The sequence below is a fragment of the Cimex lectularius genome, unplaced genomic scaffold (genome assembly GCF_000648675.2).
Source record: "Cimex lectularius strain Harlan isolate CLEC.00 unplaced genomic scaffold, Clec_2.1 scaffold290, whole genome shotgun sequence".
In the NCBI taxonomy this organism is placed as follows: Eukaryota; Metazoa; Arthropoda; class Insecta; order Hemiptera; family Cimicidae; genus Cimex; species Cimex lectularius.
Genome location: NW_019394207.1, coordinates 313,681 through 340,101, shown reverse-complemented (window position 1 = coordinate 340,101; position 26,421 = coordinate 313,681). Strand labels below are relative to the sequence as shown.

At 34.4% G+C, this 26,421-nt stretch overlaps 1 protein-coding gene across 5 annotated transcripts; it reads left to right on the top strand.

The window, feature by feature from the left end:
* The first annotated feature begins 133 nt into the window (after nt 1-133).
* Nucleotides 134-26,421, top strand: LOC106668564 (CCR4-NOT transcription complex subunit 10). Of its 5 annotated transcripts, XM_024230173.1 has the most exons (17): nt 134-250; nt 3,580-3,627; nt 5,132-5,197; nt 11,171-11,250; nt 16,694-16,907; nt 16,998-17,148; nt 17,800-17,963; nt 18,035-18,163; nt 20,055-20,161; nt 20,230-20,381; nt 21,440-21,636; nt 21,699-21,820; nt 22,057-22,275; nt 22,345-22,579; nt 24,371-24,449; nt 24,749-24,864; nt 25,691-26,421. In XM_024230173.1, exons 1-16 carry the CDS (start codon nt 137-139, stop codon nt 24,811-24,813), a joined length of 2,142 nt encoding a protein of 713 aa, XP_024085941.1. In that variant the 5' UTR covers nt 134-136; the 3' UTR covers nt 24,814-24,864; nt 25,691-26,421. The 5 variants fall into 5 exon arrangements, with proteins under 5 accessions (XP_024085941.1, XP_024085942.1, XP_024085943.1 ...); XM_024230174.1 differs by lacking the exons at nt 134-250; nt 3,580-3,627 and adding an exon at nt 4,494-4,517; XM_024230175.1 differs by lacking the exons at nt 134-250; nt 3,580-3,627; nt 5,132-5,197; nt 11,171-11,250 and adding an exon at nt 12,883-13,012.

Genomic DNA, 26,421 nt, shown 5'->3' with positions numbered 1-26,421 from the left:
TAATCCCTGATTATATTTTAGTAAAATCAAATCTATTCAGCGAAATATTACAGGCCATTAGTTCATTCTAGTATACAATAATTCTATATTTTAAACAGTTGATTTTTTTTCTCTCTCTCTCTCTCACTCTTAGAACATGGCAAAGAAGAAGAGGTCAAAGGCAATGGGCTTTGAAACCCTGACAAAAAAACAACAAAACAAACAGAGCAAAAAGGAGAAATCGGAACAAAAAATTGCAGAAAATGAGCGTGTAAGTAAAATCGTTTATTTCCATTGCTGTACATTAATAGTAAACCTTTATTACTTTATAAAGCTGTTTTTCAAAAATAAAGAAACTATAGTAAAATATGATGTGCTCTTGCGCTTTTTTTTTTTTTAATTTTTTTATTTTTTATTTTATTTTTTTTTTTTTTTTTTTTTATATATCTATGTTTTTTTTATATATATCCCAATAAACAAACAAAGAAACTAGTAAGACTCGACAAAAAGCGAAATCTTCAAATTCCAATCCGATTTTAGTTCAGAATCATTAAATAAATCTAAAATTTCAAAAATTAAATGCAATAAAGTAAAATAATTCCTATGATAAAGGAGGGCTTAATGTCTAACTACCCATGGTGTGTTGCAGATGAGGGGCCAAACCACATTACAATATAGTTTTCATACTCTAAGCAATTAAAATAGTGTGGCAAATAAGAGTTGAAAGCTCTAACCACTCAATCCACTAATTGAATGAAATATTTGCTTGTCTTATTTATAAAAATTACAAGAGGAAACAACCAAAATCAATATCTGACCTCCGGAATGTAGGGAAAGGTTGTTTGGCGCGCGCGTGTGAGAACGTGCGTGCATGCGTGATAATCGAAGGTTGTCATTTCTTGGCTCCAAATAGAGAGCGTATAGGCCACCTGATATGAGAATTGTGCTTGAGTGCAACAGCAAGTAATTGAGTACACTATATGGCTGATTTATTATATAGTATTCCGATTCAGCTGGTTTGATCGCCTTAACAAACTCTTTCGATTGCCTGTGTCCGGGGGATAAATTCCACTCCCTAAGGAATTGTTTCATGCCCCAGTTACTGATACTCTCTTTCGCTGTGCTCATAGAGTTAGGTAACACCGGTTGTGGCCCGACAAATGCAGTATTAGAACCTTCTTTGGCTAGGCCATCTGCCTTTTCATTGCCATGGTGTCCCTTATGTGCTGGTATCCAAACAAGGGATACAAACAAGGGATGAAAGAGATCCTATTGATAAGATCTATAGTTTCCTCCACCAGTCGTGAGGTTGACAAATCTTTTTGTAATGCTCTAAGACTAGCCTGACTGTCAGAAAAGATTTTAATATCTTTTCCGATAATTTTATTTTCCATAAGTGTTCTACAACACACATTGATGGCCCAGATTTCCGCATGAAAAACGGAGGTGTTATTGCCAAGATGGGAGGAGATGCTGATTCCTAATTTTGGTATGTATATTCCTGCACCACTCCCTCTACCTTTGATAAGTGATCCATCTGTGTAGCAGTCTATGTTACGATGGTCATCATCCAGACTATAATTATAATCACAAGGGGTGACTACCTGAAAGTGCTTTTTCCCCGAAGGGGATTTAATCTTTTTATCACTAACACTTAATAATTGACCGTTAACCTTACTCAATAGTTGAGAGATTTTCGAGTGACCTATGTTATTGCACTTATGATTCCAGCTGCCCTCGCTAATTAATCTGTAGCAGCTGATTAGTGCTCTGACCTTAACCTCAATGTGAAGTGGTGTGGTATTGGTTATGATTTCAAGTGCTAGGGTGGGTGTAGCTGAAAATGCTCCTGTCATCCATGATTTGAGACCCCATGTTTTACCAACAATCCTCCTACATTGTACCATAGATATTGTGCCTTTCCTGTATATATTATTAATATGACCTTTCCAATCAAGTTTCCTGTCAAGCGTCACACCAAGGAATTTGATTGAATCCACTAATTTTAATTCTATGCCCTGAAATTTAGGGTTTTTAAAATTATCTAATGTTCTTCTCCTACTAAACATTATCAATTCCAGTTTAGCTGGATTAATTGATAAACCTTTATCACAATACCACTCAGCTAGCAATCCCATGGCATCCTTCATCAGTAGTGAAAGAGCCAGGGAATCCTTACCGGTGATCATTATGGTACCATCATCTGAAAATAATTGACTGTAGAAACCTGAATTATTCAAAGTTCTATTAAACTGTTTACTGTAATTAACCATAAAAGAGGTGACAAGCAACCTCCCTGTGGACAGCCTCCTTGGACATTAATTCTGAGAGTACTTCTACCTAAGCACATATTGACCATTCTTCCCTCCAAGTAGGTCTTCACCCATCTAGTAAGGTGATGGTCAACATTGTATTTATCTAGTGCTGATATAGTGCAAGAAGTATCAGCATTATCAAACGTCCCTTGGATATCGAAGAAGCAGCCTAGCGTATATTCATTATTAAGTAATGATTTCTCAATCCTGCCTATCAGTGAATGCAAAGCAGTTTCCACTGATTTGACAGAGTTTACTTGTGTTAATTTTTTGTCAGTGTTGAATGAGAGTGTATTTGTTCGGGTGATTATGTGATGATTCCATATGATATTATTTATAAATGGTAAATGGAGGAATATTGAGTACTCCACCACCATTATTGAGGGAATTATGTGTAAATAACAAAGAATGTATGTAAGAATAAGTGAGAATGTGTGTTTAAATTTAAAAACTGGATTTGTTGGGGCTGAAATGACCTAACTTTTGATAGCCCCTCAAGCATGACTTGGGTGGTGGGATGGATAAGATCAAGGCTTGACCGTGGACTGCCAAAACCCAGAAAAGTCGTAAGTTCAGTTCTGTACACATGCATGTACATACATGTAATATCTTATATTACTGATTACTGTTTTATGTAAGCAAGTAAGAGTTGAGCCTATCACTTCTCCCAGTTCACTGGCAATTCCAGCTTTTGTAATTTAAAGTAAATTACCGGCAGGCCACAAGACTCACCCACCTCGGGTGTTGGCAGTCCGGGGTCAGACCTCAGTCTTGTCTCATCCTTTCAGCCACCGAGCTTGGGCTTCAGGGGCTATCAACAGCTAGGTAATTTCAGCCCCCAACATAATCAGTCTCCCATTCACACTCTCACTCACTCTTAAATTCAAATATCATTCTCTCAGTTAGGGTGGTGGAGTACTCCATCATCCTCTATACATATTTAACTTGAGGGTCAATGGGGGTACTGAATATTCTGCCATTGGCCCTCTCCACAACACATTTATGCCAATAAATGCATTCACTCTCAATACATGCTGCTGTACTGTACACAATAAAACCTACTGTTTCCAACCAGAATCAGATCAGAGGACCCAGCTCAAGCACAATTCTCATATCAGGTGGCATTCCTATGTGCTCTCTAAAGTGAACCAATGAAGAGGAAGTACAAAGCTTTCACACTTACTAATGTTTTTCAACAAAACAACAATTGCTAATATCTTACATCTAGTTTTTTACACTGTCAATCATCATGGTCTAATTTTGTTTTATTTTCTATTATTATTAGCTAAGACAGAGTAGTAGCAGAAGATCAAGGCGAAAACAACCAATAGATGTAAGTAATTAAAAAAATATATATGTTAATAAAAAAACTTATTGCATGTCTTAATTTGTAAGTTAAGTTAGATATATTAATATATTTATTTTTATTTACTTTTAGTTCATTTTATTTATTTATTTATTTTTATTTCTATTTTTCCTTTTTTTAAACATCCTAATCAATATACATAGATTCGTGTTATGGAGAGAGTGGTGCTGCACCCCAAAGAAGCAGTACGCAGGGGAGTCCCAAAAATGGTCCGGGAAAAGGGGCCATGCGAGGCGAGTTCCAGTTTTGAATTTTACACAGCTCGTGGGACGAGGATCTGCCTGCACTGTCACCAGCCAGATCCTCCGAGCCGTCGCCCTTTAGGCTTTTTATTTTATTTATTTTTTCTTTTTGTGCATTCCGTGACAAGGGACGCCCAGGGCCCGAGACCACGTCCCAGGCTGGAGAAAACGCCCGCGCCCAACCACTCATCAATGGAAGGGGCGGGATTGGATCTCAGCGACCCTGAATTTGGTCCCAACCCCCTTCAAAAATGAGTTTCTTTGATGGAAGAACACCGGTACAATGGGGGCTCAAGTTCACATTTGTGATGCAAGCCCTCCCCCAAAATATGGAGCCATGGATAAAGTACAATAAGCTGTACAGCTCAGCTGCAGTGCTCAGGAGGGAACTCCTCCAGTCACTGGTATAAAAAAAAAAAAAATTAAAAAAAAAATTGTCTAAATTTGAAAAGTGCCGGTCACGCCACATATATGTGTGGGGGTTAAATCGTTTATCAGAATTAGGTTATAATCACTTCTGATTCGTTTGAGTATTTTTTCCAAGTGAGTTAGTTGTTGACGATCCTCATGCCATGTTACGGGCATTAAAATCTCCGACAATTATTGCAGGCTGTGGTAATTGCGAAAATAAGTCTTCAATATCTTGTGAGGCTAAATGCTGATTAGGGGGTAAATATATTGAGGAGATTGTGCATTTGAATGGGGTCTGAAGTGAAATAGCAACGGCCGGTAAATTTGTATTTAATTGAATCATTTATAGTTGAGGGACGAGTCCACAAATATTGCTCCCCCCCCCCAATGCCATAGAGTTTGAAATGTTATCTTTTCTAAATACATCAAAATTTTTAAAGGTGATTCTGTGATTCTCTTTAAAATGTGTTTCTTGAAGGCAAAAAATTTTAGGTTGAAAATCTCTAAGCAAAATTTTTCTTCAAATCATCTTGACGCGTATGGAAGACATTTATGTTCCACTGTACAAGTGTGAAGGCTTGATTTGCTGTCATTTTGATTGGGATTGGGATCTGCTTCCAGTGGGCTTAGGGGTTTGTTTTGGAGTAAATGTAGTAGTTATGCTATTGGTAGATTTATTGGTGTCATCACTAACATAGGGAATATTGTCTTTGTTTGGCTTTGATGTATTGGTATGCTTTTGCCCTGTTGTATAGTGTATACATGTGAAGAGTTATTTAATAATTATTATAGTTATTTATTTATTTATTTGTTTTTAGACAACTCCTGTTGATGATTCCACCACAAAAGTCATGCCACGACAACAGATAATTGAAAAGCCTAAGGTAAATAATTACTTTGTTATGTAACTAGTAGAATTCTATAGATAATTTTAGTACATTGCAACAAAATCACTTACAAAAGCAAATGTGTTGTGCCTTCGGTTTTTCATAATTGTAATTATAATTTATGCTATGATTTGAATAGTAGGATGGATTTTATTGATAAAGGAAAAAAGTTGAAGTCATACAATATATATACACACAGATAGTCCAAGTATCCAGAATAATAACCCAACTTACTACTTTTTATTGATACTACACTAGGGCCATCAGAGCTTAATATTAACTGTTTTATATTATTAATTTATATAATTATTGATTATTAATATTCAGATTGTATGCTTAAAACATGTCTTTGTACTATGTTTAGGTTACTAGGGCTTGCCTCTTATGACCTAGCAACCAATATCAGTCTATTGTTCAATCTCCATCATTGTCTAGAGTTGGAGTGCGAGAAAGATGAGCACCCCCCTCTCCAACAGATAGAATATACAAGTTTTGCTAATTGTGGACCTCACAGTTAATTTAGACAAATCAAATGTTATGGTCCTCAAATTGTCTCAGCATGAACAATGGAGGTATGATGGGAAGGAAATCAGAATTGTTTCATCTTATACATTGTTTCATCTTCTTTTGAAACGACCAACCTACAAATTTATTTGCATTGATGTAGTTTACTTTAAAACATCTAATAACATATAATCCAATATTTTGAAGTTATTATTTTTTACTAAAATATAATCAGGGATTAGAGCAATTAGAATAAATAAAAAAACTTTAGTTCCTCTGTCAACAAACTTTTGGGAATTTATCCTCTTAATATGAAAAATACTTGAATTTTATTAGTTGGGGCTTGATCAGAGTTTCAGTCACAAGTGTTTTTTTTGTCATTAATTTATTCAAGTTCAGCGATCTAACACAATTAATATCCAAATTTTGGGAAATAGAAGAGATCTCACAAGTATCCCCACCCAATAGTTCTGATAGTCATTGCGAATCTCATTTTCGTGAAACCCACTCCCGAGATTCGTTGAGTCGTTACTGCGTACAACTACCGTATAAAGAACTCGTAGGAGCTACATTTCTGTAGGAATTGCCATCGAGAGAGGGGGGGTTCAGGAGCAGTGGCTAAGGGGGCACCAATTAGAAAATGGCCTGTGATCAGGATGTCATGACCCTCTACAGAATCAGACATGGGGCAGAGGGGTCGCGAATTTAACATAGCTTTCACTCGACTGGCAATGGTAGTTAATTCTTCAAACGTTAGTGGTTGAGATTCTAATATTCGGACCAAATGATACTTTAGCGATTTCATGCCTCCCATATCCCACCGAATCCTATGATTGTGACATCCGAAGGGGGCTTAAGAAAGGGACAACGAGGTATTTTGATCTCCCGTAGTGTTGTAAGAGCGGAGAAATAATTTTCCCATTGTTGAGAAAGGGAGGGTGGTATCGGTTCGTCCCAGTCCAAATGACTTTCCCAGAGTCGTTGCAAAATAGTTTTTGCCCAGAAAATAACTGGGGCTAGATATCCCAATGGATCATACATTCGGGCTATGGTAGACATTATACCTCTCTTCGTGCTGACTATTGGTTTAGTGTGAACCCGGTATGACAGGATGTCTCTCTGTGGATCCAATTCCATCCCGAGAATTTTAATTATAGGGTCCTCCAAATTTGATAGGGACACGGTCCCTTTAGATCGCGTTCTCTGGGATATCTTCCAATAATTCTTTCCTATTAGTATTCCATTTCTTCCGCTCAAAACCTGCCTTTAATACAAGAGCTATCAACTCGCGTTGTAATTCCAGAGCTTCATCCAAAGTCTCTGCCCCTGTAAGTGTATCATCTATGTACATATGGTGGAGGATGGCCTTCGGTGTGAGTGGAAAATCTTTTCCTTCATCCGAAACCAGCTGTTGAATCACTCGAAGGGCTAAGAAAGGTGAGCACGATAGACCAAAGGGGAGTCGATCAAATTGATATTCCTGGACGGCATCGTTTTCCTAAAATCAAGAGAAGAGATGTTAGTAAATCCGATGTTTGGGGGCAACCCAAATCTGTAAATACATTTGATGGATACCAGCGGTCATTGCAGTTCTTGGGATCCTGAACTTTAACAAGACCTCCCTGATATCCTGCTGCAGTTTTGGGACCGTGTGCAAATAATCATTTAAATAGCCTCGACCTCCTGAAGCCGAAGCATCAAACACTACACGTAAACTAGTGGTAAAACTCTCCTTGATTACTCCATGATATGGCAAATAACAATGCCCTGGTTGGGTTGCTGGAGAGAGATAACCTTTTGCAAGATAATCAAGAAAAACTTAGGAATATTTGGATTTCAATTCAGGTTCCTTCGCTAGGTGTAGCTCTAACTTTCGAAAGCGATGTAACGCTACGGGCTTGAGATCTTCTAGACCTAGGAGTTCTTTTTTATACGGTAGTTGTACGCAGTAACGACCCAACAAATCTCGGGAGTGGGTTTCATGAAAATAAGATTCGCATTGACTATTGGGCGGGACTATTGGGTGGTGATACATGTGAGATCTCTTCTATCTCCCAAAATTTGGATATTAATTGTGTTAGATCCGATTGTCTGATGGAGTGGAACAAGTTTGCAATGGTTTCGGAGAAATGGGACCAATCAAAATCCAGCTGAATTGATTTAGAGGAATGATCTTCGAATGGGTTGGTTATGTCTTGAGTGGTTTGAGAAGTAAAAGAATCCCGGGGGCAATTCGACTGTGTGTTCAGTATTGTAGAATCCGTTTTTCTGTTCGACTGGAAGTATTGGGAATGTCTGATTTAAATGGAAAGTGAAGTAGGGTATGATGTCTTTCACGGAATGAGCAGAAGCGAGGCAATTCAAGCGCTTCAGAAGTTTAATTTTTTCAAATCTAGCAGATGGGGATAGGGGACGAAAATTAGGACAATCAAATACTCGAAGAGGATTTTTACATATAGGACACGTCATAGCATCCGACAAGTCATTAACTGACAATGAAATCTGTTTGGGTCCTTTATTATATCTCGCATCTAATGAACTCGATTGGGGTTTAACGGTGGTAGTCAATGAAGAAGATTGGAGTTGGATGATTTGTTTATGAACGAAGTCGGAGAAGTCAGCCCAAGTGGGAGGTTCAGAATGAGACCCAAATTCTGATTCGAATCGTTCACGGGTCTGAGTATCCAATAATCTCATAGTGAATGTGGTTAAAAATAAAATGAAACCAGCAGGATCGGTCAAATAGAGCTTAAAAAATGAGGTTGCGTTTTCCATCACTTGAGAGGCAAATAACTCAAGAGATGAGAGGGAATTTTTGGAGACTGGTGTGAAAGTAAAGATATTCATCAAGTGAAATGTCGCTTGTAACTTCTTATTCTCGTATTTCTTATTGAGTGCCTCCCAAGCTTGTCTATCTATAACTCTGAGCTGACAGTCCAATGGTCGCAATAATTTGCACGGCGGGTCCCCTCCAACGATGACTTAAGGTAGTGGAATCGCTCTATATCGCTTAAACTCTCATTCTCATGAAAAGCAACAGAAAAGTGTCACGGAACAACGAGGGTCAATCGCAAATATGCCATGAGAAGGAGGGGATATTGATAATTGGGAGTCGTAAATTATTGTGATTTTCATTGGTATTTCCATTGGAAATCTTTCTCTCCTGGTCAGAACTGGGTGGTATTACCCAATGACAAGGCTTCATAAAAGGCAGATCTCACCCTAGCCTTGAGCCATTCTGAATCCAATAAAAGCATATTCAAGGATTTGGAATACCGCTGAATTCGATTAAAAACCGCTAAAAATTTGTCTTGTGTGGAATCCAAGCGAGATAAGCGGGCAATAAACAAGGGGGATTGCCTGATATCCGATCGGGTTTGAACTCCCAAGAGGTTTGTCTCCAGAATATTGACGGCCAGATCCGCCAGCTCATCCTTAAGGGCGTCTAACTCGCCCTCCATCTTCTCCTGGGCTTCAAATTCAGCATCCATGTTCGAACAAATATGGGTAAAAAGAAAGGAAATGGATTCGACAAAAAAAAATTTTTTTCTTACCTCCTCCTCCTCCTCAAGAAATGACAGTAGATCCGGCCCGGAGGACCACTTTATGTTGGAGAGGGGGTGCTCTTTCTTACACAGCCACCCCTCCGTTTCAACAATGCCGTTCACCGTTGCTGGAGAAAAGGGGGGAAAGGAAAGCAGTAAAGATTATAGAAACGATGTAAATTTAAATATTAGGAAAAACTACGAATTTATTGAAGAAATGATCTTGACAAGAAGCAATCAACAAAGAGAAAAGGGAAATTGAATGGAGAAACTCTGTACCATACAAATCTCTCCCTGTACAATACAAAAAAATAATAAAAAATTTTTTTCGTGTTCTCTAGCATGCAAACAAATATATGTACCTGCAGGTTAAAGTTAACTTAAATTCCTTAAAATAACTTGATTTCTTTTATGAAATAAATCAAATTATAATATATGTCCTAGAAAATCAGATCCATGTTAAATATGAATCCACCTGAGTACGATGAAATTTCCACGAGGTAGGCGAAATGTCCTTTTTTGGCCGGATTTTCACTACTCAGACTGGAACGACTCACTGCGATATCCTGACGAGACGGTCGTGAATTCCTCAACCACCGTCTCCTATGAGAACTGAAGGGGCGCACGATGAACGAAGCTGATGACTAAATTCAGTCTCCAGAAGAGTCTGCCAACCGTTTTTCGGTTGAAAAAATCCGCTACCCCGATCCCGTTGATAATGATGATGATGATGATAATTGATGGATCATTTTGTGCGAGGGATGAAAATCCCCGATCGACAAAATTCTAGAGAAATGATCATCTTCAAACGTGAACGATCATGGACTGAGCCGGCGGCGGCCCTTTGACCCTCAGGGCCAGTACCCAAGGTAAAAACAATAACAATTGAGAGACTCTCCAATGCTTATTGCAAAAAAACATTAAAACTAAATTATGGATCCTTTCTTCTTTTACTTCGAAGATTTTCTCAATTAAAAAAGAGAAAAAAAAAGGATTAAAATTAATAGGGAAGTAAACGAAAAAAAAATAAGGACAGCTATGGTGTTAACACTATCTATCATCCTTTGTAATATAACTGTATCACTTGCATAAATGGCTATATCATCTGCATAAAGCAGGCATCTTATATTCAGATTGCTAATCCATGTACCACCTCCTATATATTCATGGAAAAAAGAAAAAAAAATGCAAAGAGAAGAGAAGATAATGGGCATCCGTGTTTTACACCGTTTTTGTTGGCAAGAAAAAAATTGTCCCTTCCTTTGTCCAAACTGCAGATTCTGTGTTCTTATAATATTGCTCAATTAATTCCACCATTATTGTAGAAACTCCCATGTTAAACAATTTGTAATAAATGGTCACTTAGCTAGAGCAACTGTGACTGCGACATGATTAAAATTTGGGAGAGAAAAGTATTAAGAAGAATATTTGGTCCTAAACTGGAAAACGGGGTTCTGGAAAATAAATGCAAATAGGGAGGTTAGTGAGTTGTGCTCATCGCCAGACTTTGTGCAAAAAAATAAGGGGAAAAGGCTCGTTTGGTTGGGTCATATTGGAAGAATGAATATGGACTGAGGAGAAGATGGCTATAGGATATGGTGGAAGATTTCAGGAAGGTAGGGATAAGAAGATGGAGAATGAAACAGGTGAAAGGGATGAATGGAGGCAAATTACTAACCTGGGGTCCTTCAAAGACTGTAGTGCAAAAGAAAAGTAGGAATCTCACCTTTGCACCAAGAGGATATGTTCCACTGTTTCTTCTTCTCTCTGACATAGGCTGTGTTCAGTCAGCAGTCTTTAAAGACTAAGTAAAATATTGAGAGCCACTTTCTTTATGAGCTGTAACGTTTTACTTTTACTAAATTTGTAAACTTTAGGATTAAAATTTTTCAATACTTATTTATATATATTTAAATTTCAGAAATCTTCAAATCAAAAACCACAGAAAGAAGAGGAAAACAAACCACAAAATTATCTGATTGCAATAAAAGATGGTGTGAGGTAAGACTTGATTTACATCAATTTAAAACATTGAATATTTAATAGGAATAATATATTTAGTAGGAATTGAATACACGAGACATTATTATTATTTTAAATTAATCATCATAGGTAGCATAATGCTCTCAAGCATGTCCTGTGGCTACAGTCTTGTGTGCTTGGTTTTTTGTTTTCCAACATGTAGTTTGTCACTGGTTTTAAGTTGCACAAGTTAGTTAAAATATGTCTTGTTGTTTTAATCTCTAATTCTCTATGTAGTTGGGTACTTCTAACAATCCACCTAGCACTTTATGATGCTTTCATAAATTTTTAGATATCCTTTGTTTTTGTAACTCAAGTGGTCTTGCAGACCTCTGCCCAGTTTGTCTGCTTGTTGCCACAATTCCTTTGTGACCTGGCCCCCAAGATATTGTCAGGATGTAATGTTTCCCCAGGTTTTGGATGCAATCACCTTCTCTTTTGAATGTGATTTGCTTGCTTTTACTTCGGCTTGGCTGTCTGATTCGATGGCGATTTTTTTTATCAGTGTAACCACTTTTACGATTTTTTATGCCCTAATAGCATTATTTCAGCTTGAAATGCCAAGGCCTATTTTTCTAATGAGTTTGAATGCTCATGTTTTGGGCTTCCTTAGGAATATACTTGACCTGGTTCTTCCACTGGTTTTGGAGCCATCTGAATACCGCATAATTCTTATTTTTCTCCTGATTTGTTCTTCCCCATTTACAGTATGTTAAAACTTTATAGGATGTTTCCAGGATCATATAATCAGCCCTATTTCCAGTAATGGGGTTCTGGTTTTATTTGTTTTTGATGTACGCCCGAACTGTTTAGTCCCCCACCCAAATTAATTTGTTTTTGGAGTCTGTATGAGCTTTTCCTAGCCTCTTCTTTTGGAGGTCCTAAGTCGTCGAATGTAATGTAGCCTCTCCTTGGTAGATTTTACGGTGTTTTTAAGGAAGCTGATCAGGACTGGATGCATAGATTTGCTAATTCTATCCTAATTTTTGACTAACTTGTTTTTGTTGAGCTTTGGTCCAGCAGATTAATGAGCCACAGGACATTTTAGCTGTTATTACTCAATTAGTATGGTATTATAAGTAAAAAATTCTGACTAGTAGGTGCTCAAACTATGGTTCAAATTAGCACCCAAAATTCTCTGCCAATTGAGAATCATGGATGATGAGAGTAAATTTAATAATCTTATTTATCCTATCTATATATCTTTTAATTAATTATTTTATGTTAAGTGAAGTTGAGATGATAATTAATATTTCTCATCAAAGAGAATGTTTCTACCGACTATCCATTATTCACACATGTACCTGTTCATATAGTATAACGATTTTTTCAAAATCCTGATGAAGGCGATATATTCTGCCGATAGCTCGACAAGAAAATAAATGTTGTTTCTGTCTTCCTGGCCTCATCCCCAATCTACTGAAAGAAAAATATTTAAACTGAGAAGGCTGATCAATCACCAAAGAAAATATTGAAAAATCCTTTATCCTTGTTTTGGCTTAAGGATTAAGTGTGTTTACGTCTAATGTGATATTCCCAATTTAAAACATAGCATAAACAAATATTTATTGATAAAAACAATGAGACAAATTAAGGGCAGAATTTCCCTTTATCGAGAAAATGAAAAAAATAAGTTGTGTGGAATTTTTTGCCTGTCACTGTATAAGGAATTGTATAAATTTGGGATATTTGCTTCTTTTGATAGATGGCAAAGTGATCATCATGGAAACTATTCAATAAGGTACACAATTTTTATTTTTATTTTAACAGCAAGAAACTAAACCTTCAAGTAATCTAAATCCCTAATGTAAATAAACTAATATTTATTTCATGTCAGGGCTGCTTGATAATTGCCCTGTATAAGCCAAGTAATAATGTTATTAGTGTGATTTCAAATTGGAATTTTAAATGTTCTGAAGTTAAGAATTGGCTTAAAATGAAAAATTGCCTGGAAATAAATAATTAAAACCACAGTGCAATTTATATATTTTTATATAAAGCGAACTTCTGTACTCTGAAAATTCTGAAGAAGGGGAAAAGTATGTGTGTGTGAGGGAGAGAGAGAGAGAGAGTGAGAGAGAATGTGGGAGAGAAAAAGAAAAGAGAGAGAAAGAGAGTGAATGTAGGAGAGTGTGAGAGAGAAAAAGAAACAGTGAGAAAGAGAGAGCACATGTGGGTGTCATCGAATAACTTTATTTTAGCGGTCAATATGTTCCATCTATTTGTTTTACATTGAACTTTACTTAAATTTGCTCATTGAAATAGATATCCCAATTTACATAATAATTGAGCAATCAAAAGGAAATTACTAATAAAATAAAATAAGTGAACAAACATAATTTTCAATACAATGCAGTACAAATAATGAATTGTAAATCACCAATATAAATCTACAAATAAAACTTTACTCACTAAATAGTAATATAAACAAAAAACAAAAACAACAAAAGAAGTTAAATTTGAGAGTGTGAGAGGTAAAAAGAAAAGAGAGAGAGAGAGTAGAGAGAAATAGAAAAGAAAAACGAGTGCATGTAGGAGAGTGTGTGAGAGAGAATGCATGTAGGAGTGTGTGACATAGAAAAAGAAAAGAGAGACTATGTGCATGTGGTAGAGTGTGAGAGACAAAACAAAAGAGAGAAAGTATGAGTGATGGAGGAGAAAAAAAGAAAAGAGAGAACGCATGTGGGAGAGTGTGTGAGAGAAAAAATAAAAGAGAGAGAGCATGTGGGAAAGAAAGAAAAACTTTATTATGCGTTTATTATGTGGGAGCTTGTGTGAGATTGGGAAACGTTGCTCAAAGGATTGAGTGAGTGGGAGAGTGTGTGAAAGAGAAAAAGAAAAGAGAGAGAAAGTGAGTATGAGTGAGTGGGAAAGAGTGTGGGAGAGAAAAAGAAAAGAGAGAGAACGCATGTGCGAGAGAGTGTGAGAGAAAAAATAAAAGAGAGAGAATGTGTGAGTGGGTGAGAGAGAAATAAAAGAGAGAGAGCACATGTGAGAAAGAAAAACTTTATTATGTGGGGGATTGTGTGAAGAAGAAAAAGTATTGAGAGAGTAGGAGAGTGTGTGAGAGAAAAAGAAAAGAGAGAGAGAGAGAGATAGTATGAATGGGTGGGGAAGAGTGTGAGAGAGAAAAAGAAAAGAGACAGGGAGAGTATGAGTTAGTGGGGGTGAGTGTGTGTGAGGTAAAAAGAAAAGAGAGAGTGCATGTGGTTGAGTGTGTGAGTGAGAGAGAAAAAGATGGGAAAGAAAGAAAAACTTATTATGTGGTCGTGTGTGAGAGAAAAATAAGAGAGAGAGAGAGAGAGAGAGAGAGAGAGAGAGAGAGAGAGAGAGAGAGAGAGAGAGAGAGAGAGAGAGAGAGAGTGGGAAAGTGCCTGTGAGAGAGTGTATGAGAGAGAAAAAGAAAAGGGAGAATGAGTGAGGAGAGAAAGAGCACAAGTGAGTATGCTTTCTATAAACGGTTAGGAATGGTAAAAACGAGTAAAACGTGGTTCACAGTTGGTAGGTTTATACTTTATTTCTACAGTACACTTAACAGTTTGAGTGCACCGACTAGTGACCTATGATGTAACATCAAAACAGTTATACAAAAGTTAGAATATTATGTCTTCTTTGGATATTTGAAAAAATATTATCAATTAAGGCTATCAAATTGTAAAACGAGTTAGTTAATTATAAAAAATTGTATTCATTACACCAATGATGTCACGTTAACATCACAACATCAGAGGACACAGATTGAACGAATAAGAAATTCCAACATAGGTTTTTAATCTATAACCACATTTGTTTGCAACCTTTCTAATTCATCACCTTAAACAAATTGATAACAACCAGTCTTGCTGTAAAAGGTGTTTCATTCTTTATTTTTGATTGTAGCATGATAATTCACAATGGTTAGGATGTACAGGGGTAAAAAAATATATTTAACCTTGACTTATAGATAGAAAAATTATTAATAAGTTTAAAGTAAAAACAAACAAAAACAACAACATATTTAACTAATAGTTTTGCATTTATTTCACATTCTGTACTTACAATAAACTGGTGTCTCTCGTTTCGGTCGAAGTTGAGATATTTTCTCATGTGAAACATTGTAGGAACACTATATGCTAGTAAAAGTGCGCAATGATTCTGTTATGAATGCCCTTTGCCAGGAAAATATTCAGTTTTTTTACTACATTTTCTTAAATATTCTGCAATTTATTTTCAAATCTTGCTAGGAATGACTGAGCCCTATGAGGAAACTTACACTTACTACGTCTCACTTTTTTCATTTTTAAATATTAATTCTGGGTCCTTAGTGATTACAAAGACCTGATTTATGTAGACTCCATTATGAAAAGTCTGAAACAGTTTACTCACATGTTCAGTTCTTATGCTATCACCACAAATTCTCTGTAAATTTTGATGGCTCTATGCCCGAGATCGAACTCATATAGCAAGCTTTAAATGAATTTTATGTTTCGTTGTCATACCCATAAATGTTAATTTTAGGCTGACTTTTTGGAACAACTACCTATTTCTTGACAATCTTTTTCAATAGGTCTTTTCCCTCCCTACAGCTAACCGGGCTAGCAGGTAAGAAAGGAATGCCTTTATAAGAGTGAAAGTCAATTAAAAAAAAAAAAAATGCATACACCCAGTACTTGTAATATTTTAAATTGTCTTAGGGATAACCTTATTTATTGGAAATTCAAGCATAAAAGGTTCAAACACGTATATCTATTAACCGGGTTTGGCATCGGGAGATTGTCTGTGATATGTATAATTAAATGTCATGTTGACCATTTGGTTATCCAACAAGTGGGGTGCCAGTGGTTGCAACTGTTACCTTAATTGACACGGAGCTCATCACTGTAAGGTAAAGGTCCTGGGAGAGAATGCAGGACCGCTGGATTCGAACCCGACATAGTTACAAATGTGCTTTTTTTCCCAAAAACACTTACACCCTGAGGGTAAAAACAAAAGTTTGGTTTGTCCATATTAAGAATACTAGCCATTTAACTACTTAAAATACTGGCACTATTTATGAAAACTATAAATAACTTTGCATGTAAACTCACTGAGCTTGTAGCTTATATATGGTAGTTTATACAAGGCTTTTGAGCTAAAGAGGACACTTGGTGAAGAGTCCAACATAAAAATAAAAACTAAACAGTTGAAAGTAGTTTCAAATAATAAAATACACATACTACTTATTGATTGATAAGGACTCAGCGAAAACCAAGAAAGAGGCGAATATACATTTTAATAGATTAGTTGTTTGTTTAAAAAATATTAATCCATACTAATTTATATTAACAAACATTACCATTTTTATAACATATGTATAATATAATTTACAATAAATTGAGTGTGTACAAATAAGTTTAACAAAAATTTAATTCAAAATGCACAATTTTTTACTTATTTTTTTTAGAATAATGATTGATGAGCAGAAGCTAATATCCTCAGCGTACAATGAATTTATAAATAAGAAATTTGCTGCTAGTCTGTCATCTTTGAACAATCTTCTGTTATTAAAGCCTAATGAAGCCAAAGTTGTACATAACAAAGCTGTCCTTGAACTATTCATTTCAAATCATCGCAATATCGACAAATATCAGCAAGCACTGCAACAGATATGTTTTCATGTAAGAATGTCTTTACTTTAACTCTTATTTTATTTATATTTTAATATTAGATTATGAACTTGTATGAATATAGTTTTTATTCTGCCATAGATGAACATTAACACTCTCGAATCAGAAGTTCCTGATGATCTGGATCACTGTGTATTATACTACAATCAAGCTGTGGTGTATTTCTATCAAAAAGAGTATGACATCGCACTTGGAATCATTACTAAAGTCTTTTCGCTTATTCAGCCTATGGGTAAGTCTCAGTTTATCAGTGTAATCTTGTTTTGTTTTAATTTTGCCTTTTTATTAATACATATGTATTTTAGTTGGTCCTATTTAACCAAAGTAATTATTTAATTATAAATATACTTTTTATGGAAAGTGTGGTGGAGATGAAAAATTAGTGTAACTAGTGGGACTCAAAACCACGACCTTCGGTTCAATGAGCGGGTGCTCTAACCAATTGAGCTATCGTGACTTCAATCCCCCGGGACACCAACTCATCTCAATTTACAACTTTTTGAAATTTCCTTCTATTTGCCGTATATTCAAACATCATGTTATCAGATTCGATTCTCGGCGACTCATGAAGTGGCCATGGGGAGCTGTTAGCGAATTGCAATTACTTCAATAATTATTATATTAATCCATATGTATTTTAGTTGGTCCTATTTAACCAAAAACCTAATTTATTCAAATTGATTTTTAATTTTTATGTAAATTGTGGTTGACATGAAAAATTAGTGTCTAGAGCGGGACTTGAACTCACGACCTTTGGCTCAATACGCCACTGCCCAATCATTTGAGATATCATCACTTCAATCCCCTGGGATATGAACTCATTGTTTTAATTTTGTCTTTTTATGTTGTATAATATTTTTTATGTAACATTAAACTTTTTCAGACTCAGTATTAGCCTTTAAAGTTTGTTTATTATTATTGGAATTAAATCTATATTGTGCACAAATTGAAAAGGCCCTAACCAATTTATCGTATATCGAAAACCAATTTCTTTCGACTGGATTTTCGGGAAAATTGGTGAAACCCGATACAGATTTTACTTTTCAAGTATGCTTTTCTTATTGATAAAATTTAAACTAATAGTTTATCATTTGTTTTTTCTTATTTTTCTTTGTTAGAGTGCTGTAATTTCAATAGAAGAATTCAAATCGAGGCTGCTCAACTACAAGGCAAAATGTTTGTTGGTTGAAAAAAACTATGTAGAATGTAACAAAGCTCTTGACATTCTTTACGCAGGCAATGCCCAAGTGAGTAATCTAGTTAAGATATTTTAGAACACATTTCCTTACTGTTTAAGTAGTGAATTGGTAAACTGTTTAAAATGTGGACTTGAAAATCTAAATATTATTTTAAAAAAATTATCTCACCACCTAAAAATCTTTAGTGAATTCTTCCCATGTTTCGATGTCCAATATGTTGCTAAAGTTAGTCCCTAACATGTTAAATCAGAATCAAATCTGAACTTGTATGATGGCCACACTATGCACTCAAGTTCAACTGTAATTAGATTAATACAGTCTCAACTCAACAGAAAGAAACTAAAAATCCTTACAGGTATATTTACATTTGTTACAGTAAAATACCACTTTAAACCAATTGGGACAATTAACTATTGGGTTGTCCGGAAAATAATGCAGGATTTTGGTATTAAACAAAAAAAAAGAAACTAGTTACTTTAAAGCAATGTTCTTTAATCAAAATAATTTCCCANCAATAGGATAAATAAGATTACGAGTGAATGTTTGGAGTCAGAGCTTTATAGCACTCAGAAGAGATATAGCTAACCTAAGATAGAAGGTTTGGATGTTAGGGCGTGAAATGACCTTAGCCGTTAAAACGCCCTTAAAAATTAATAATAATAATAATAATAATGTTTAGAACTAAAATTAAAAAATATCTGGTTTTTGTTACATGCGATATTTACGGATAACTGTCGGACTTAAAATACCAATTTGACCATGGCCAACTTAAGTATAACGTCGTATAACGATCCACTCGGACACTAATTTCCCATCTCAACCCCACCTTTTAAATTTTCCCTCCTTTTTGCCATTTTTCATGGAAGTTAGTGTCCGTGTGGATCGAGGTCACGATAGCTCAACTGGTAGAGCAGCGGCATATCAAGCCGAAGATCGTGGGTTCGAATCCCGCTCGTGCCATTGACTTTTTTATCTCAACTAAAAACCTTAATTGTAATATATTAATTGGTCAAGCGGACCATGAAATTAGTGAATTTAATTATTTATTAATAATTTACTGTCCACATACATGTACATACATATTTAGAAGTTAGAAACAAGAGTACCAGTAATAATACTTTACCTCTCCACTTAAATAAATAAAGAATATATACAATTTTAAAACTTAAATATTGGAAAACTGGACTACAAAAACCCAGCCTGAGTATTCTGGAACTGCTTAAATACCTTTAAAACTCCAAAATGTACAAACAGCCTAATGCTGTGGTAGGTTCCAGGTCATGAAGTAATTTCAGGCAAAAAGGCAGCAACCCAGCTTGTCCCTAACCCTACCTAACCTAAACCTAATTCTACCTAACTAACCTAATCTAATCTAACCCAACACAACTCTATTACTGTTATTTTTGACAGTCAGCCTAGCCAACAAGGGTATTTAAAAAAAAGGATTAATTAATGGATGACCAATGTTGACTATGTCTAGAGAAAGAGACAACAGAATCCTATGGATCCATACTGCAATAGCAAGGAAAATGCTATGGTGCCTAGTAAAGTTATTCTTGAGATGTATATATAGACCTCAATATGATACTCATGAAAAGAATACTGTACTTTATTAAAGAAACAGGATTTAGACACAACATATGACAGTTTAAGTGTAAAATGGCACAAACACTACCACAAAAAAATGAAAATACATTTTTACAAAATGTTTCTGTTTGTGAAAAAGAGATGAACATATTAGGGAAAAAATAAACTAAGGTCATTTACAGTTTGTGTTTACATGTAAATCATAATTACCAAATGTAAAAATAGTAGAGGCCAAAAATCATTTGGTACAATTTTTTTTTACAAATAATAAAAATGAAAGGTGATATTTTACATTAGTGAACATCTTCTCTTTAATAGTATAGATAAATGAAAACATGTTATATTTTTTTAGAATTTCTTTACAATAATGACAAAGGCACAAGTACATTTTTTAAATTTGGAATATGAAGATGCTTTGAAAACGATCATTGTAATCCAAGAGGATGTTGATAATTTCCAGTAAGTATACACATTTGTACTAATTTTATAGGTAATGATTAAAATATATTTCTGTACAAAAAATTTAGGAAACTTGGTAACTCTCGGACGTTAGTGTTTTATAACAATATAGCTTCGATATATCACTACTCGGGAAAACCTTACCTTTCTTGCTTTTTCATGCAGAAGGCATTTCGACTGTTTAAGACAACTATTGAAGAAAATCAGAAATCAACTAAAAGTAAGTAGAAGACAACTGGTTTAATATGAAACAAAATATGTGATGCTTACTGTGTTTTTGTGACAAGCTTTGCAGATGGACTTTTTGTTCATGTCCACTAGTATTTAATAAGTAAATATAACTCTCATGCATGTTTATTGTCATAGTAAAATGTGTTTAAAAAATTATTTCAAGTGTGTATGTGTGAGTAATCGAAGGGAGCACATGTATTCTTTATTCAAACAGCAGTTTATGTGAATTAAAGCACGCATATTTTCTTTGCTTCATGGAAAACATTGAATCTTGGATACATAACATAACATGCCCCTAACGCTAACCTTAACCCTATCTAGCCTAACCAAAACTTGGATTATAAAAACAATAAGCTTTTCCCATATTTTTTTTATTTTATTTTAATTCTTATTTTTAGGTTATAAATGTTGCAAAAGCTTACAAAGTTTTTATAATCCAGATGAAAAATATACTACAAAAAGAGAAGCAGAAAACCCTAACCCTACCTAACCTAACCCAACTCAACTCAGCTCAACCCAACCCAACCTAACATAACCCAACTCTGACTCTACCTAACCTAACATAACTCAATCCAAGGGAACCCTCTGAGAAAATAATTGTGGAAAAAATATTTATCCATCCCAAAAATATTTCCATGTTAAAAGAAAAACCTAGAGTACTTCTGTGGCATTGGTATGAGCTCAAATATTGGAAATAGCATGGACATAAAGTAGACCAACTATGAGCACCACATGGCCCTCAGCTCCCCTAAAACCATTTTAAATCTAAAACATATCAAGGGTCCACCAAACTGAAACCTATTCTGGAACTGCTTAAATACCTTTAAAACTCCAAAATGTACAAATAGCCTAACGCTGTGGTAGGTCCAGGTCATGAAGGAATGTCAGGCAAAGAGGCAGCAATTCAGCTCGTTCCTAACCCTACCTAACCTTACTCAACATAACTCTATTGGAGTTATTGTCCATTGCAAATGTTTAATTAATTAATAATAATTTGTGGATTTTTTTTATTAATATTCCACTTTTCACTTAAACATATTTTTATAGAAGAAAAAATTGGACCAAGAGATCTCTTCCAGCCAAATGTTTTCCCAAAGATAATGTATAATAGCGGCCTGGCTTTACTTTTTGCAAAAAAGCCAATCCAGGCTTTTGATTGTTTAACAGAAGCGGTTCAAGTCATGCATAAATCGCCTCTGGTTTGGTTGAGGTTGGCAGAGTGTTGTATTTCACTTTATAAATCGGTAAGCAACTGACTTGTTTATATAACTGTACACAATTTATTTATCACATTATTTGTCTAAAGGGCAATGAGGACATATTTAATTTCATGGACAAAAGAAAAGATATTGTTGCTAGTATAGCAACAGCAGGTGATTTGAAGAGAATTGTTCTTAATTCATCTCTTTATAAAGATTCTGCATACAGGTAATTATATAATATTGATATTTAATGAAAAAGACATTTCAAGTCTATTCTTCTTTTATGAGTTCTATTTTTCCTTGTTCCTTTTTCTTAATTCACAAACTTCGAAGCTTTAATTTATTGAAAATCCTTTCTTTTCTTTTATCTATTAAGTTTTGAGACATATAAGTTTTCTCACTTTTATTTGTACAAGTAACTAATCTTAAATAAAGTAAAATAATAAAATAATTTAATTACAGTTCAGAGCCTCAGTCTTATGCAGTTCCTTTACCAACAATGGAATTTGCCACCATTTGTGCTAACAATGCTTTTATCTTGCTGTCAGAATCAGACACTAAGCTAAAACATGCTGTGCTTGCAGCCCTGTCGTACATACATTTAACAATAGGTGATCCTATAAAGGCTCATAAATACTCAATGATGTTATTTGAAGATCAGACAATATCAGTAATATACAAGTAAAGCAGTTTTAAACTATTTTATGTATTAATATCTAATATGTATATAATTTATTTATTTTTTTATAGATATTTGTCAAGATTGTATTTGTCTGAAGCCTTAGTTATGTTGAACCGCCTTCCTGAAGCTATTGAGATACTGAATCCTAAGAATTATAAAGATTTAGATCTTGCTCCTGAGGTAAACAAGTATTCATGGATACCCAAGACACAAACTACTGCTCAGACTGTGCTTATATATAATTTAGCTGTGGTACTTGCAATTCGTGGAGATCTCAAAAAGTCATCTGAAATCCTTAAGCATGTAAGTGATATATTTCAAATACATATTTTTATCAGATAGATATACATACGTTTAAAACTTGCACTTCATACTTGTGTGAATTCTCCACTTCTCAGAAAAACTTTGAAACATGGATGTTAAGGTGACTTTTTTCCATATAAACTCCTCCTATCTTTTTATCCTTCTCTCACTCTCTCTCTCCCTCCCTTTTTCTTTAAAAAAACTGAATGGTCATTTTTTCACCTCATACATGTGCATGCTCTTCATACTCAAAATTCAAATATAAGTTTGTTTACAATTTATGATGTAGCAAATGGTTTTTATTTTTATATGGGCTTCTTAATCCCCTACAGGAGATTTGCTAATAAAGGGAAAAGAGGGAGGGAAAGAAAAGAGAGTTAATTTTCTGGAAAGTCAGATATTTCTACTTATACTTCTGATATTTCATTTATTGAGTGTCCGGTAAATGATCAAACCCACCTTTGAATCAGTAGAATACGAGTGAGGAGGTTAGTTATTTCAATTTTTTTTATGAAACCTCTCCTCACAACAATGAATATGTAATCTAATTTATTCCTAACACTAATCCGAACCGTACCTAACCTAACCTAACACAACCAGTTCTTAACCCTAACCTAACCTAATGGGATCTACTCAAAATTATTCTTTAACTGGGTAATTATCCTTAAAAATCCAGGATCTAAGAATTGCATAATTCCGAGGGAGCAAAAACTTGGAAATAAACCCCATGATGGTTACAATGGTCAAACTGCCGTCACATTTGGAGTACTTGTATTGTGGCCAAAAAAAATTGCATAAGGTGACACAAAATAAATTGAATAGCTTGCAAAGACTTCTTGTAAGATTGCAAGACATCTTAAACCCTAGCAGAACCCCTTGGATTGGTTCCAACTACCTTCCAAGCTGAGTTGCCAATCCAACTGTGCACAGGAGTTGATAGAGAGAAAATGAAAGGTGCGTGGATCTACATACTTTCAGAGAGTCAGGCAGCCATTAAAGCACTAAATATGTGTGGTCCAAACTAGTCTGGGAGTGCATAAATTGCCTCATGGTCCTAGGAGAACTAGGCACACTGGAGAGTGGGCTGAAAGTTCTAATTAGAAAAGTGGCTTAAGTAAGAAAAACCCAAGCACTGGACAAATCAGTTCGAGGCAAGCCAAGAAATTCATGAATCTGCCCAAAAGGAAGACCTTTTGGACAGACAAGATTTGAGGAAAATTGTAGACCTCTACCAACCACACCAGAATGGAGACAGAAGCATGCTGACTGTCAAGAGAAACTGGAGATATCATCACTTATTCTTTGCAAATATGCACTAGCCTGTATAGCTACCTCAATAAGGTAATTTCTTGCACCATGTGAAGTGCACAAAGAAGCACCAAAGAAAGTGCTCATTTTTGTAAGAAAAAGCGCACTTTCCAAGGAATGGTCTTAATCATAAGGGTTCTACAATAGACCTAATTTACTAGAATGCAAATGGTTTTTAACATTTTACATAATTATTTTCTAATTAAATATGTTGATTGAATTATTTTAATATAGTTTTCTTATTTTTTGTATTTTTGATAATGTTTATGTATATATAAACTCTGTGTGTGTGTGTGTGTGTGTGTGTGTGTGTGTGTGTGTGTGTGTGTGTGTGTGTGTGTGTGTGTGTGTGCGCGCGTGCGTGCGTGCGTGCGTGCGTGCGTGTGTGTGTGTGTGTGTGCTCCAAGAGGTTTTTATAACCACCCAGTTTGTGCGGAAACAGCGAATATTCATCAAATGCCTATATAATATCTATTATTGTAGGTATGGATTAATAAAGGACAAAAGGCTGAAATTCCCATCCATGTTATTGCACTTGCATTATATATAGAACTGGTCTTAGGTAAGTTTTTATTTTTTCACCGTCTCATTCTCTGCTGTATACTTAGTACTACTTACGACCATACTGTCTAGGTTTACTTGCTATCATTATTATAAAATCGCAGGCAGCAAATCACTTTCATTCTCATCAATCCTTAAAAAAGGTTTTTTTTGTTCTTGCGTTCTGCCTGCTATTACGTTAATGATTTTCTAACTTAGAAGATATAAAGATTTGATTTGTTGTTTTATATGGATAGTGTAAATATTTTAAAATTTTCAATATTGCACTCTTATTGCAAAGAAATTTGCCCATTCTTTCAGGTCATAATGGTGTTGCTCAAACGATGATTAAACAGAACTGTCCACATGCCTTTTTAATGAAGTAAATTTAAAAAAATCAAATTACCTAGATGGGATTTAAAATTGTGTTTTATTAGGTAAGTCAACTATTTTTATGAACATTTATGTTAAAAATTTGTTTCAATTTTTTTTCTGGTTTGGAAATCTATTTAGGTGGTTTTAAATAACCGTTAATTAAAATTTTGCTTAAAAGATAGCCTTTTTTATTTTTATTTTTGGGTACAGCAATATCTCTGCTTACGCACTCAAATTTACGTACGCTTGTCTGTATGTTATGAAAAAAATTGTCTAATTTTTCTAATTTCTAATTCTAAATTGTCCAAATTATCTAATTTCTACCTAATAAACTTAATAAATTTAAAAAAATATTTTAGAGAAGTATATAAATGAAAGTTACATTGTATTTACTTGAAATGTTTTACTTACGTATCAAATTTATTTTTGTGATAATTACAAACAATTAAATACAATTGTAAAACAATTATTTCATATATATTTATATATGAAATACGTTTTTAAAGCATATTATTGAAATAAATAAAATCAGAATGTGTCTTAAAAAATTATAATTATTTACAAATTTGGTTAATTATTTCCATATTTACTAATTATTTACGATTAATAAAAAATATAGCAAACAAAAACTGCGAAGTAGTGAAAGGTCAAAAAGAAATTTTTTTGTTGTGCTGCCTTTGATTATACCTTCAAAGTATTTTAGAGAAAGAAAAAGATTTATCATCGAGAGAAATGCATTTTGCAATGATCAAAAACTATTATGGGGAAAAATTTTAATATTTTTTTTTCACTTTTCGTAAATAATGGTACTGCTCACAGATTTAAATCATTTCTTCACCTTCTTCATCATTTGTATTGATTATCCAAATGTTTTACTTTCTGTTTCAGGACTTTTTCTCACAACCATGAATTCTATATGTTTGTATGAACAAGAAGGCTGAGAAGAGATTATTATACTTTGATTATTGTAATTTTTTTAAAAGGATCCTGTAGTATAATGATATTATTCAAAACAATCATTAAAAGCATAAATTCACAACATAAATCAAAATCTATGTTAAGCAATAACTAACTGAATCGTTTAAATTTTAATGTTATGCTACATGGTTCTAGAGTAACAGGACAATGAGGTTTTTCATATTTTTGTGTAAATATTAATTTTATTTAAATTGAAAATTTTAAAATCTTTCATTTCTGTCAATACCTATAGTTTAAACTGTAAGTCAAAGATTGATATTTTTTTAATCATTGTTTGAAATTTCTAATCATGTTTTAATTTAACAAATGTAACTATATACTTTTGAATGGTTAATGTTTTTTCTTCACCCTTTGTCACACATTCACCATTTTACAGATTCACCCTGCAGACCACACAGAGAAAATCAATATTGGGGGATATTTGTATTTTTATTTATTTAAAACTACTCTCAGAGTATTTTTTTTATTCATATGTTTCGACACCTCTGTAAGTGTCGTCCTCGTCTGCTTAAAAATAGTTTTTTTTGTTTTCTTCCTTCTTTTGTTAACCTCTTTCCTAGTTTCTCAAAAACAGTTCAACCCAGTGTGCGCAAATGAAAACTTAAAACAAGAAAGATGAGAATATACACATATATAAAGTT